The sequence below is a fragment of the Hippocampus guttulatus genome, chromosome 13 (assembly GCF_054856545.1).
Source record: "Hippocampus guttulatus isolate MCC_2025c chromosome 13, RoL_Hgut_1.0, whole genome shotgun sequence".
Lineage (NCBI taxonomy): Eukaryota > Metazoa > Chordata > Actinopteri > Syngnathiformes > Syngnathidae > Hippocampus > Hippocampus guttulatus.
In genome coordinates, this window is record NC_141273.1 from 9,489,985 (window position 1) to 9,505,223 (window position 15,239).

The window sequence follows — 15,239 nt, forward strand, 5'->3', positions numbered from 1 at the left end:
ACTACGATTTTCTGTTATAAAAACGCTGCAAAGTAAGACCACATTGATTAAAAAGAGTCAATCATGAAGAATCAATATTTAAACTTAACTGGTGAATCCTGCATTAAATCACGATAAATTACATTGAATTACTCAACAAAGTATCTAGTGAACGAACAAGCAAATGTTATACAGTACAGGTACAGCCAAACCACACAGTTGCATGTAATTCTGGAGAGTCGTGCTTATGGGAACGCCCCCACCCCCGGCCCCCCAAAAAAACCCAACAACAATTACAATTTCACAAATCACGTTTATTTATGCAAAATGGTGTTGGAACATCGGTTTGTTTCATTGATAAACACTTATCATTTAGGTCAGAATTAAAAATAAAATGATCAGTGTCCAGTCATGTGACGTAGAGCATGACCGTGAGTCATGCGAGTCCATCTCGCTCATCAGCACTGTTTGTTCTTACAGACACTGGAGGGAGACATTTCACTTGGAACACAGTTATGAGTCAAGACAGATTTGGACAAACCATATTTTTGGTCCATTTTTATTCTGGTGTTTCTGTCAATAAATATAGATATTAAACACAAGTAACAAACTTTAAATACCAAAGAAATGTAACAATGACCATACATAATACAGTGATAACAAGTGTAATCAGTCTGTTTGTTCCTACATTGCACTTGGCTCCCAGGTGTGTGTCCTTTTATCAACAGTGTCACGGCAAGCTTTCCAGCAACGAAAGCACATTTTCTGTTGAACCTTGTCGTCACAAACGCTTTGCTCATCACCAGGTGGGGACGTCTTGACAACCCAACTGTTTGGAGTCTCCTGCTGTACACTCAGTGTTGAAAGAGAGCGAAAAGAGACGCTTGATGCTGTCAATGGGCTGGAAATAATTAGCGAGCCACACTGCAGCAAGACTTTGCCTGGCTGCTGCAGTTACCTTCGAGGAATCTGGCACCTGAACGACAAGACATGACACAGAGTCGTTTCGGTGCTCGGCCATTAGAATTGTTTCTATTGTTTTGGGCCTTCACCTGTCACAGTCTTTTGTTTTTTGCTTCTCCTTTCGCCTCCGCCCTTTACCTCTTTGCCTTTTCCTACAAGATGCAAAGACAGAATATTGTTTGGAACCTCTCTAGAGTAAAATACATTTTTCTTCAAAAAATGTTTTAACAGTATTTATTATATTACCTTTCAACCTTCCCAACAGGTTTTTTGACTCTGGGGAACAAAAGTCAACATAGTATGAAGGCAAAACATCAAAGAATATATTTTAACACGTTTATTATTAAACACACACACTAGCCACACTTGCATAATGAGATCAAGTACAACAACTGAATCCAAAATTCAAGGATCCTTATTATTTTTCTAACTTGACCGACACATTTTCTTTTCACAATATTTTCAGAACCATAGTTTGCAGTGGACAACACGGTGGATTTTTGGTTGTCTTGCTGTGTTCAAATCTCAGCACAGGCAATCCTGTGTGGGTTTAACATGTCATCCATTCGTCCCACATTTCAAAAACATGCACATTTGGTTCATTGAAGACCATATGGAGATGTGAATATGAGTGTGAATGGTTATTTGTCGGTATGTGCCCTTTGATTGGCTGGCGACCAGTCCAGGGTGTAGGCAGTCTCTCACCCAAAGTCTGCCGGAAATGGCTCCACCTCACCCCTGACCTTAATGAGAACAAGCTTGATAGGAAGTGGATGGATAATGCACACTGAGATATTTAACAATATGTTTATTATAGCCTGCATTTCATTTGTTTTTATGTTCTTATTATTTTGTATTGGATGTTTTTGATCATTTATGCATTTATTTTCGGTATGGTGACCTTAGGCTACTTGGAAAGTGCCTCCAGATATGTATGATTATTATTACTATGGTAATATTACTTTTATTATTATTGTTCTTGTGTCTACAGGAAACTGCAATGCATCATCAGAGCTGTTGGTCACCAAATCACAGGGCACACACAGATGAACAACCATCCGCGCTCGCGCTCACATTCACACCTTGGGACAATTTAGAGTGTTCAATCAGCCTGCCATGCATGTTTTTGGAATGTGGGAGGAAACCGGAGTACCCGGAGAAAATCCACGCAGGCACGGGGAGAACATGCAAACTCCACACAGGAAAGCCAGAGCCGGAATCAAACCTTGCACCTCTGCACTGTGAGACCGACGTGCGAGCCAGTCAACCACGGCAAACTATAACAACAGTAATTATTGTGCTGTATTTGACACTGCCAATCAAAGCATTTTGGTTGCATTATAAAGGCAGATGATTAATGCAGCTTTCAAAGGATCACATTAGCGTGTAAGTGTGCCTGATGATGTGGCCAGAGAGTACATATATTTTTTTAATTGAGAGAGGGACAGATACATATGATCTTGTTGTGTTTTTATTTTCTTACCTACATTCACATGTCTGATGCTCCACAAAGGTCATTTCAACATATTCCTCTCCAAGCTCGGCTGGCCTTATTTTCAGCAGCTGAAGAAGAAACAAAGGGTGGCAATGAGTAATAAAGATGATGTCTAACATTCTTTGTCAAGCTGAAGTCTTACCTGCATTGTGACGTTAGTTGTGAGGGTGGGGTGGCACTCGAGCTTCTCATCTCCACAGCAGCCTGCACACCTCACCAGAGGCACACAGGCAGGGCTGTAGATGTGCTCAACCTCTGACGGGTACTCCTGCACCACCTCCACCAGCTTCTCGATGGTTCGACATAGGCTCCGAGCCCACACGTCTTGGAACAACAACACGGCGGGTGCTGCTCGCACAATTGCAAACAATGCGAAGATTAAAAGATGGAAGTCCACTTCTGTTAATATGAGAGCATTTACAGTGGAACTATCATGTGTTATTCTTAAATTACTGTATGTCTACCCTTGCCATCTCAGTCTCACAATGATGTTGCCACAAAGTGTACGTGCAAAGTTATTCGGTCTCGAGAGAGAGCGACAAGTCCTTTTTTTTTTGTTGAGGAAATATGGTATACAATTATGTATCATAAAACGTGAGAGGATCCTTGGTTGAATGTGTTGTGGCCATCTAGAACTAGTTTTCAGGTTATACTGCATTTTAACATCCAATCTCAAGGTTGACTTCGATAGACTTATCTTTTTAGGTTTACTATAATTACAGTTAATGACCTGTCAAGTATCCCGAAATTTACATAATGTACAGTAAGCGGTCCCATGGGGTAGAAGTGTGTAAAAGTGTCCCAGTTGCAAAGTCACAGGGAGAGGAACGGGGTCAACTACAGTTAACCAAACAGGGGAGGGAGCGAAAATAAACATGGGAAATATGGCGATGAACAGAGCCCCCGCTGGAGCCGTGCTGCCCCGCAGGCACCTCTGGGACTGCCTTGACCTCCGAGGTTACGGAACCGAGCCTGACACTGCAACAGCTGTTTATAAAAGCAGACGTGGGGGAGGGGAAGGCTGGGGAAGCATCCAGAGATAATGGCGGCATGAACTTTACACTGTAACCCTAATGATCAAGCTAATACTGTTTTTCTTCATTTTCCTAATTAAAATTGCAACGGGCAGTGAATAGTTTCCTTCGATGAATCAACAATTAACTTTTGTTTGAAATTTTAAATCCATGGACGGTCTGCCTGCATCACATTTAAGGGTCCAAAAATTGCTATTGGCAGTTATATTGCCATTCCCCCTCAAATGGTAGATCTTTGCTTTTAGGATGCCACCATGGGTAATCAAAAGGGTTAAGGTCAGGGGATGATGTTGGCCACAGACTTTCTTCAAATGTCACAGATTTTGTCGAGGTTATTATGTCCCTCTCAGGCACCACTAAGGGCCTGACCATTTCGCTCCAACCCCAAAGCTACATTTAATTTTCTAAATCAATATAAACCCACTTGAGGTCAACCATGTCCCAGTAATGTTTAACTGGCTTCGGCATCATAAGCATTAACCACGGGGAGCAGGTATCAGACAACCAAGATGATCTCGCATCGAGGAAGGCCTCTAGGCAACACTTGAAATAATTTTAAATGATTTCCTTAACATAAAAGAAAGGAAATAGGGTATCACAGGTTCGTTTTATTTGTCCAACTCTAATGCCTGGGCCACTGGATGTCTTTTTTTTTTTTAATACATAATTGCCAGCATGCACAGTTAGTACATGAAACTGAAGTTCGATTAGCAATATATTCTTCCCGTATAGCAACTATTAAATTGACTAACTTCTGATAACATGGGAAAATATTTCACTTAGTATATATTTAAAGCAACCCAAACTACTCACCGTGCATTGTGCTGTTTAGGCTCATTGTGGGTAGACTCTGAGGAAGAGAATGAATATTGATGTAAAATACATTTCAAAAGACTGTTTAACACTCAGTTCAAGTATATTCATGTGAAATAACTTGGCAAATTTCTCCCCGATGAAAAAAAACAACAACAATATTGTATGATCAGGTTCCTCCTTTTTTTTTTTAACTTGACATTCATGGTCCACCCCATTTATGTTCCCAGCATCAGATGATAAACAAATTTGCTTTTGAAAACACAGATGCACTGACTGACACCATCTGGAAGAGAAATGCCCTCTGGATAAAATCGACTCTCATGCAGGGTTTCTGGACTTGCTCACTTGCTTTCGCTTTTCTTTTTTTCCCCGTGCTTTACTGTAAAGGCACACTAACACAATTACGACTGAACAAGTTATATAACAATGACCAGACAGACAATGAATTTCCGCGATGCTGCTGCTTTTGACATGTCCAAAATGCATCCTCTTCCTGTTATGAAGCAAAATTAGTGCGAGGATAGCATCTGCCAGCACAACACATTTTCCTCAGACAATGCAATTAAAGAGGAATGTCCTGCTGCCATAACACCGTCCTTCACAGGAAAGGACTTGACAGCCCCCCCCCCGCCCCCATCCCCCATTAAAGTGAGGACAGTGTCTTGTATTTGTGATGACGAACAGGCAAATCCGTTTATCGACAACTCATCTGTGACAGACATTATGTTGGAGGTCTACAAGAGTTTCCAGGCAACCACTTAGTCTCATGCCTCCCTGTTGTGAAGGAGCAGCTAAAGTATCTCCGCTTGATCATGCAGCTTAAAATGAACAGTCGTCATTGGGGCTGACTGAGAGTTGTACAGTCACAGTTCAGCTTCAGTTAACGTCCTCTGGCACTCTCAGGTGCCAGGCTGAGAACATAAATCCTTTTCCAGAGTTCATTAGCATATGATCTGCTCGCTCTTATCTGACGGTTTTCATGAGATTTGGGCGAGACTGTTTCACATCACAAGGACTTTTTGGCTCGCTGTTCCGAATGAGGTGCGGTGGGGAGAATTTTCCGACCTTGGTCGTGGGTTGGGGCTTGACATGACGAGGAAGCTTCTTTGGCACCTATTGCAGCTGCCCACAAAAAGAAAGTTGCATGAGGAGCGTCACGTCGACATTTCTGTCCTCCTTTACAGCATTTACTGTATTTGACTAACTGTGAGTGGGAGAAGTTCATGAGTAAAAAAACAGGTTGGAGCACTTGCTGATTTCCTTGGTTGCTTGCATCGCTCCACTATGAGCCTTCTTAAGGAGTGTCTTAGGGAGGTTCCAATGCTCATCACGGCTATCTTCCACTATCGGGCCAACATTTTTAACTTTCTGACCTGAAAAATGAATGATCTGTCTTTAAAGGCTTCTACTTGAACATGAAAAAAAAAATCCTTTTGTATCACCGCTTTCTTCATTATGCAAAACATCTGGGTCAAAACATCAGACAATAGAGCTGAACAATTATTCAAATTGACACTGCTTTGTAGTTTTCAAATCGCAAAGGATACAATTGAAAAAAATAAACCTGCATCATATCAGTCAGTCACTAAACTCTATTTTTATACCGTATATTTGCTTTCTGTATTTATACAGGGTCTAAATAAGCGCAGCCCACGTGCTAGCATATCATTGTTTCAGGAAACATGAAAAGTTGCTGTGCTGAAGCCACCGATTTGTTGGCATGTTGCAATCTGATTCATGACTTATTGATCGCTTGTGCTTGCACACAGGAAAATACACTTTGGATCATATGAAATAAATACAGATACTAACATTAGCTTAATCTGTGGCTGTGCCCGCAACATTATACTCCGTAGTCTCTACTTTGCTGCAGCAGCTCGCTAAACAGCCTCCCGCTGTTAAATGAATATAGGAGACTCTTGTTCTTCTTGCCGTTGTCGTCGTGAGCATGACACATTCTGACTGATGTCGTCAGTGTGGTTGTTGTGGTTTCAGCAGCGTTTCACAATACGATTCTGACGTGGAAACCTGACCACTAAAAACCACAATGGGTAAAACTGAGTCAGGCTTCATGAAGCAGTACTGTGTAACAGAAATGAGTGCGCAAATGATGTTGGAGAAGCCGTTTACATGCGCGTCTCTTCCTTTTATTTCTTTACATTGCTTATAAATGGCCAACTCCTTTGTGAATACCTTTAAATGTTGTTCTCTTACTCTAAGCACACCAAGTTATCTGGCGCATAAAATGCACGACATTAATAAAGCCTCCTTGCTTCCTATTTTAACAGTCAATCGTTTACATGCAAAGGATAGGACAGTTTCGGGAACCTCCACTTTAACTGCAAAGCCATGGTTTGGTTTCCTTGATTTTAAAACAAGAACTTTTTTTTCAGCATTTGAACAGTTTCTTTCACGTTTCTCCTTAAGGCTACTGTTGTTTTGACTGGACTACAGTATATCAAAGCCCGGATGGCATTAAACTTATTAAACGAAAAAGACAGAAGTTATGATATTTTGGTCCCAGTTGCTCTCGTTCACTTCACCCGGTTGTCTTGGGCCCACTGGCAAGTTTGGGTTTTAAATCGGACATCGATTTTAAATTGTTCCAGCAAATTGGTGTTGTGGTTAAATCCATCTTTTTAAAAAATATATATCTTAGGTGGGCGGCCCGGTAGTCCAGTGGTTAGCACGTCGGCTTCACAGTGCAGAGGTACCGGGTTCGATTCCAGCTCCGGCCTCCCTGTGTGGAGTTTGCATGTTCTCCCCGGGCCTGCGTGGGTTTTCTCCGGGTGCTCCGGTTTCCTCCCACATTCCAAAGACATGCATGGCAGGCTGATTGGACGCTCTAAATTGTCCCTAGGTGTGAGTGTGGGCGTGAATGGTTGTTCGTCTCTGTGTGCCCTGCGATTGGCTGGCAACTGATTCAGGGTGTCCCCGCCTACTGCCCGAAGACGGCTGGGATAGGCTCCAGCACCCCCCGCGACCCTAGTGAGGATCAAGCGGTTCGGAAAATGGATGGATGGATATATCTTAGGTTAAAATAAAGTCCCTCGTTGCACAAAAGCACTTCATACGGTAGTGCACTTTACGTGTCAGCCAGTCCTCCCTCAATTGTCTCCAGTAGGTCCAAAATGCTGCAGCTCTCCTCCTAATTTAAGATCGTAAGAGGGAACACATAACTCCAATCCAATTTGAGTCTCCTTTCACTGTCAGTCTCAGTCTGTCAAATTCGTTTTAAAATACATACTGCTCAAAAAAACAAAAAACGCTTTGAGTTTGGTTTTCGTGACTCACCATAAGACTCTGCATTGTTTTAGTTTATGTTGTGTTAAGGGTTTTTATGTTATTCCTAACTGTCTTTGTATGTCAGATTTTTTCTTAATGTACACTGTGGCTGTTTTTAAAGTGCTCCAAAAATAAAGTAGCAATAAGTTGAGTGATGTCATAGGTTTGGGGCTTTTCAGCTGTTACATAAAGATGGGTAACCCCAAATGAAATTATGTTCATGCTGCTGTGATTGAAAAAGGATATTAGATTTGAAAAAATTGGGATGCAAAAATTCTCAACGTTACCAAAAAGGTTTACTAAAATTCTAAGTCAGATAATTAAAGGAATCTATCTTTTCAAAAAGCATTTGATGAAATCACTGGGTAATAAATTGAGACTTCAACAATAAATCTGTCATAGACAAATGACATTTTATGTCAAAGTGAAATAATCACAGCAGTGATCTCTCAGAACACTTCTGGACCATCTGATTCCATTTTCCTTCCCACATGTGGTCTTGGACTTTGTGTTTGTCAGCTCCAATGTAGCAGACGCACGGGTTTGCAGAGATGATCCATCACAAATAAGAAGAGCAGACATACCCATCAAGTTACAGCATGAAAAGCCAAAGAAGGCTTGGAGTTAAAGGCCTACACTATTTCTTGGTCTCAGATGAGAAACTGAGGCAATCTTGCATCACTGGGAGTGTGCTCTGTCCATCGCAGTAACGTCAGTGCAACCCTGGACGACTCCTGGCCAAGTACAGCGGCTCATTACTCTCCAGTCCCACATTGTTGAACTAAAACAACTTTCTTCTCTATTTTCTAGATTGTGGCCAGCTGGACAGTCATGAAAGATTCTACAAGCTTGAGAAATCCAAAACGAATTGAACAATAAGTCCGGCTCAATGGAATTCATTCTTAGGATAACGACAAGAAGTCGTCAAATTGGCACCTACTTAGAGTGGGATGACTTCGCCAAGAATGATGATGATGCATCAGGGAATACCTTCATTCATCACACATTTCTCAAGCTTAGGAAGATATAAAGCAAGTAAAGTGGTACTGTCTTCCGGGTGGCCAGCTAAACACATTTCTACTACAAATAAAACTATTTAGCAAATAAAATTAATTTGCAAGTGAATATGAATTAAACAATTTCTGCGAAACAATTTTGACACAAAATGACAAGAATATATCAATCAAACCAACACGACTAACATTGTGATTCTTTGGACTGAGCTCTTTGAAAACCCCAAAGGCCAGGGAGCGCACTGGGTTACTTTCAGACCGTCTTGAGTCTTTAACTCATCAGACCACACAGGAGGAGAAGCACTAAACCAGAACAAGTGAACACAAACAGAGCAGCAGTTAGATGAGTGAGAAACAGAGCTCGGCGCCCCTCCTCACTCATCTCATCCCTCACCTCACGCGAAGCAGATGCCACATGATCGACACCATGACCATAACATTAAATCTAAAGGCTCTCGCAGGGGCGGCGGGCGATCGACTGTATATCCACTCGCCGCGAACTGGAAAAGGACAGCAGTTTCTGTTGTGTGTACACAAAGTGGAGGCACCCACAGTGACAGCAGCACCATTACAAGTCTGACAGTGACCAGTGGGATCTCTCGGGTGGTCGTGTCACGCTTTGTGGTTCCACTGCGGCGCAGCTAACTTGAGCAGAGCATACGCTCAATGTGCCAAAACAATGCCTCAAGTGATTTAGGGCAAAGGAAGCTTTCAGATGCACATTTGGTCAACATTCGATTTCAAACTAGAACTAATGAATCAACGGCAAATGGAGGTGAATCCACAAGTAGTGAATTGTGAATATGTCAAGGAACATTGTACACTCATTTCATTAACCCAATAAGTTCCATGAGGGTAATGAATACCGCACAAGCAGTATTTTTTTGCTAGCTGTTAGCTGTTCACGAGACACCCAAAATGAGAATCAGTATGTTACAGATCATTTTGACACTACTCTAAAAAGACAAACACTGCAAGACAGTTATTTGTCAACCAATAAAGACATTAAAAAGCCAAAGACGTCAGGCCACTGATTACATATGGGAACACTAAATATTGTCCGATATAACTTCATACCTTCAAATAAATGTTAGGAATTTGCAGCGCTGCTTCAAGAACAATAATTTTCCTTGAGTTGCTTTAAAGGCCATCAGAGATAGTGGAATAGGGATACACAAAGAGAGGTAAAGTCCATATACTTTAAATGGTTTTGATAAACACAGTTTTCTCAAGACAAGTCAATTAATTCATCTACAGATGTTCGACAGAGAGCAAAGCACAACACACTGTCCGATTCACACACACACACACACACACACACACACACACACACGACAGGTCTCGAGATAACACTGAGCGGTGGTAATTGTGGTCTCCATTACAGTAAACGCTGCTCTCCCAGTGTAAACCATAGCAAATTGCATCCAGATGGGAGATTAAAGACTGCTGAGTAGACGGCTGCCCCAAGCGCCACCGCTCCATCTTCTCTGCCGGAGGAAGTAGAAATCCATATTTCCTGATTGCGACCGTCCCTAGGGCCGGGACATTACAACTGGAGAGAAATACCACAACATTGACACTCCTTTCGGCTTGTAGGTCAGGCTGCAAACATCTCAGCCGGGCGTCTGCAAGAGGAAAACGAGACGGTCGCAGAGCTGTAACGTTTATGCAGATGTTTAGAAAGCTGCTGATGCCCAAGGACTGCACTACAACGTGTGCAAATGTGATGTCATACACTTGACCAAGTATAAACAAGATGGAGGAAAAACAACATCTTTACAAACGCAGTCATGCGTGCAATGTTGACAGTCCAACTCAAGTATTGTTCTGTGGAAAGGAAGCACCTGTGCGTCGGGAGCTGGCGATTTCAATTAGTTTCAAAATCAAATGTGGATTTACATATACAGTATATTAATTATATCAGCTGTGTGTTTAACTAATGTTATGTAATAATGGTTAAATATTGAACGCAATGTAACGCTCTCTCTTCATACTATTTAAAATGTGCAAACAACACAAATCATTCAAAGGTCACAATCAAACTACCGAACAATTGATGGTGATGATGTTTTCTTGGCCTCTTGTTGCTAGGCAGAGTTCACAGGGCTCACAGGCCATTGACAATATCGGACATTGCAGTCATGTCTTGCAATTGAATCTACCGTTCTTTATTGAATATAAATCACTCGCTGCGAAGGAAGAACGGCATCTTTTAAATCCGGTGGACATTGCTACCCACATTGAACGCAAACATTATGTTTTTCAATAACTGATGGCACATTTTGTAGGTATGCGACAACTGACTCATTGCCGCTATTTTTTTATGAGGACATTTTTGTGTGATCATGTTGCACAGGTCTGATTTGCACTCCCCTCAGAGAAATTAGCTCTGACTATTAAAAAATATGCTTCCCACATCTATTGGACTGGGGACTGGAATCTCCTGTGTCGCCTTGTTTTTTCGATTTATCACACGCACGGTGGGATAACTAACTCATCTTTGACCGCCCAAAAGGTGTTGAAAGCTCGCTCTAACATTTATAGTGATCTACACAACATCAATCTGACATATTTGGTGACATGCAGACATAGCTTCATTAAATTTGTACACTGCGAAAGAAAATTATACACTATGATAAGAATTTTGTCGCCTAACCCTGACTTGGGATAGACGCAGGGGAGCCGTCCACCGGGATAAACTAGACAGCCAGCAGTGGTGTGGGAATCTCTGGTAGCCAAAGAAACAACAGCCAGACTTAGGCCGCACTGCAGAAATGGCTTTTATGGCACAAGTAGTCGTCCCCCTACACTTATCTCGACTTCAAATGCTTCTCTTTGCTCTTACTTTTCCCGAAACAGCCACACACTTAGTCACAGGCCATTCCATTGTAACAATGGAAAAAGTTACTGACATTCATTGTCTGCTTTCTGAAGCCTTTAAAATGTCATAACTTTCTTAATTCTTACCATATTGACAACATCCAAACACTGTTAAATGCCTTTATCCAGCTATTGTTTGTGACATTGGTCTTGCTGGAAAAAAGAAAAAGATTTTCATTTTGTTGTATCGTACCTGCATACAGTTATTGTACAGTAATCTGCCTCTCAACAATTGTATGATGACAATGAGTATTAAAAAAAAAGGGAAAAAAATCAAAGGATCACAGCAACTGTGACTTGTGTGAGTTATTAAAAAAAGAAGACATTTGAGTGAAAAAATAACAAGCACTCTCTCAGTTTGAGCCTTGCAAGACGTTGAACCGTTTTATATTTGCTGTCAATCATCGTAGTTGGCGGCTCTTTTAATCTGTTACATTCTGAAGGCCCTGGATTTTGTCACTTGTGTTTTGACTGCAAGCATGCCATGAGCTGATTATCAGGATTAGTAGTGAGGTGCTGATTCTACTCCCACTCTCTCCCAGGCCAGTAACAGCCTGACTATTTCTCAAGAGGCGAGTTTGAATCAGTCGATCAATGTACTATAAATCTCTCCATTGAGCCACTTTCGGTCCAGACCAGCTCTGACACATTGTGACTACCTCTCACTCCCACCCCCGTGACAAAAAGTGCCTACAGGAAAAGCATGACTTCAACCCAATTGTGATTTCATATTTTGAAAGACATGCAAAACGTGAGAAGAAAAATGGCCCTCAATTGATTTTCCCTGCACATGTGTTAGCGAAGTAGACAATTCTGCTATTGGGGATAGCAGCAAGGGTGCAGCCGCAGGTGCAGCAAAAGAAAAAATCGTGTCAGATTGCAAATGCTCCAGCACTTCTTCGTGCAAGGAAACTATAGTAAAGGAAAACGTTGGCACACGCCCTCATTTACTGTCGAAATACTGTAGATGGATGCGACACAAGTCACTATGAGTGGGAGATTCCTCTGATCTCTTACAGCCATGTTAAATGGTAATGATATAAATAAAAACAATGTGATACACGCTACAAAGAAATAATTATGGATAATTCATCTCAAAAAATATATAAACTACAGTATTGTTAGTGCATCATTTATCATACATGCAGTAATTCTGTGGTTCAAATGCTACATTTCCGAATAGCAATGCCTGATGAAAGATTGCGCCGGACTCCGCGGAAATTAAACCTTATAAAAAGGCCATTTTGATTCGTTTGTATTTATAAACTATTGCAGAATTCAAGCCGGTTACTTTTTGTTCTGCTAGTAGCCTTACTTATTGGCACGCATAAACTTTAATGTTCAATCAAGGGGGCATAACTCAACAGCTGTTTTCCTTTACGCATGTCATCGTCGGAATATGTGAAAGCCTCGACATTTCGCTTCGCAACCACTTGGCAAGTGTAACGAAGTAGAACGCGTCGGTTTTTACCTGTGCAGGTGCGAACAGGAGATAAAGAGCCACCGCAGCCTCGACCACCAAGCCCAGTTTCATTTTTCGGGTCCTAACGATGATGGATCCACGTCAAAAGCAAGGGGGAGTCAATCCAAAGCAAACAAAGTTCTGGGACGCCGAGTGGGAAAAGTTCTGACTCATCCAAGTGAAATTCGGCACCGTTACTCTGATGTAAGGCGCAAATTGAATAAAGGTCCTTAAAAAGGGAAGTGCGGTGTTTCAAGAGTAGATCCGCGCAGTGATTGGTTTTGACAAATCATAGTCAACGACGATAGTATGATAATGAATGAATTGTCCGAAGATTAGTCAAAACGCCTTGTAGTTGCAGTCCTGCCACAGAAAGACACGCATGGCTTTAATTGGTCCTCACTACCTTTTTCACGACTGACCATTTCTGTCCACTCCCCTTTCCTTGACCACCACCTCCTTCTCCTCCTCCTCCTCCTCCTTCTCGCCCTCCTCCTCCACTTCTGCCGTCTCTTAAAGCCCCAACCAAGCCACCACATGATGAGCTATGGAAACATATCCGATGCTGCGGTTGAGGATTCTTTATACCTGATTTCTAGACTACACAGCAGGTGATTTACGCTGGCCGTCTGACTATGTTGAGTGCCTGTTTAAGAGCCACTCCAGGGGGGGTGCAGGTAAACATTTAGAGAGCCTCGCCAGTGACCCGTGGCTCCGGGATGCACAGTGATTTTGGGCTGCAGAGACAGAAAAAAAGGGGAGATTCCATTACTGTTGACACATCGAGTTAATCTTCTCTGTTTGCACAAACCTTGGAACGAAAAGGATTCCTTGTGGACTTCCAGGCATTCCTTCAACGGGGTCGAATAGCTCCAGCGTCTTGTGTTATTGTCCAGATCACACTCTCTAAACATCTCACATATTCAAAGCGGTCACAGGAGCTGCAAGTAAAACAATGGGCAAACGAGGAAAGACCATTTTCTCTAATTACGTTGCAAAGGTTGCCTCTTCCTCAGCTGTTTCTCCGCAAGGCCGTGATGGAGGCACTTCATAAGTCAGAGTGGAATTGGACTCAATTTATTATTTTTTTTAACCCAACCCAATTATCCACTGTATGGCTGCTCACTTTGAATTGTGCAGTACATTGAGAAATTGTGCAGAAAAAGAGCTCTTCCTCCGTGTGCTGCCTCTTCCCTTCAGGCTGCGTTAGCTCAGTGGACAGAAACTCCTACTTGGTGATCTATCTGTGTTTTCAAAGGTGCACTTACTGATAGGATCTAGTAAGACCACTCACGCTGTTTGCACTATAAATATCGAGTGACATCAAGCCAAACTGGCCAGAGTGATGGCATATACAAGTCACTGTGTTGGCCGCTGATGACAAAAGCTCACGACTACTCTCTTCCAGTTTGTCGTAACCACGTGCTTGGAAACAAAGAGGTGCTTGGATGAAGTCTTGGGAAAGTTTGCAGGATTCCACATACTTGTGCAATTTTCATGAGACGGTATTGGCTCATTAAATGCCAGCCATTTGCGGCAAAGCCGAGCCCCAGAGTGTGGCAGCCAATTCAGACGATTTTGACCGATCTTTGAAAGCCCATGGGCCTTGTGTTCTATAGCGATATAGACATGGAAGATTAGACTCACTTCTTTCATCAAAAGTTGATTTCTCCCATTTGTCATTCTTTTCCAATCTGCAATACTGTACAACGTAGGCTTGTTTGAAACAAAATCAAAAAAAAAAAATCTGCAAAAGCAGTTTCAGTGGAAAACACAAGTATCAAGCGATTTGCAATTTTAATGTTTGCCAAAAATGTATGAACATTGTGTTATAGACATGCACCAGTATTCTTTTGGGGTGTGGTAGGATGTTAACGCACAACGGTATGCACACCATATTATAAACACTCCAAGATATAGTGAGGGGTTGTTTTTGTACAAACGAGTGATAAACGTCCAAAATGTTTTGAGTTCATTCACTGAGATGGGGGGGGGGGGGTCTTTGGTTCCCAGTTAGCATAGCGCCAGCCACAATCATCCAGGCAACTGCTCCCTGCGTGACCTGAACTATATAGAAATAAAATAATCACCATAAAAATATATTTACTTGCTGCAAAGTGAAAACATGACAAAAATATTTACACAAAGGAACATCATTAATGATGTCCATTCATCATTTTTGGAAAGCCTTTGCTGTGCTGCACTGTGGGGCCGTCAAGGGGAAGGAGAAGAGCCCCTTTGAAACATCCCGTTAACTAACTTTGAAGGCTTGAAGAGTGATTTGGGGAACACTGTCAGCTAATACATGTTTC

General features: G+C 42.0%; 1 protein-coding gene across 1 annotated transcript; it reads right to left on the bottom strand.

Annotated features, from left to right (window-relative positions):
- Window positions 1-272: 272 nt before the first annotated feature.
- pgfb (placental growth factor b) lies at window positions 273-13,326 on the bottom strand. Its single transcript, XM_086128229.1, has 7 exons — window positions 12,937-13,326; window positions 4,285-4,321; window positions 2,580-2,785; window positions 2,426-2,505; window positions 1,189-1,218; window positions 1,032-1,094; window positions 273-955 (listed from the first exon to the last, which is right to left on the bottom strand). The coding sequence occupies exons 1-7, from the start codon at window positions 12,997-12,999 to the stop codon at window positions 934-936; spliced, it is 501 nt and encodes a 166-aa protein (XP_085984355.1). The 5' UTR covers window positions 13,000-13,326; the 3' UTR covers window positions 273-933.
- Window positions 13,327-15,239: the final 1,913 nt, after the last annotated feature.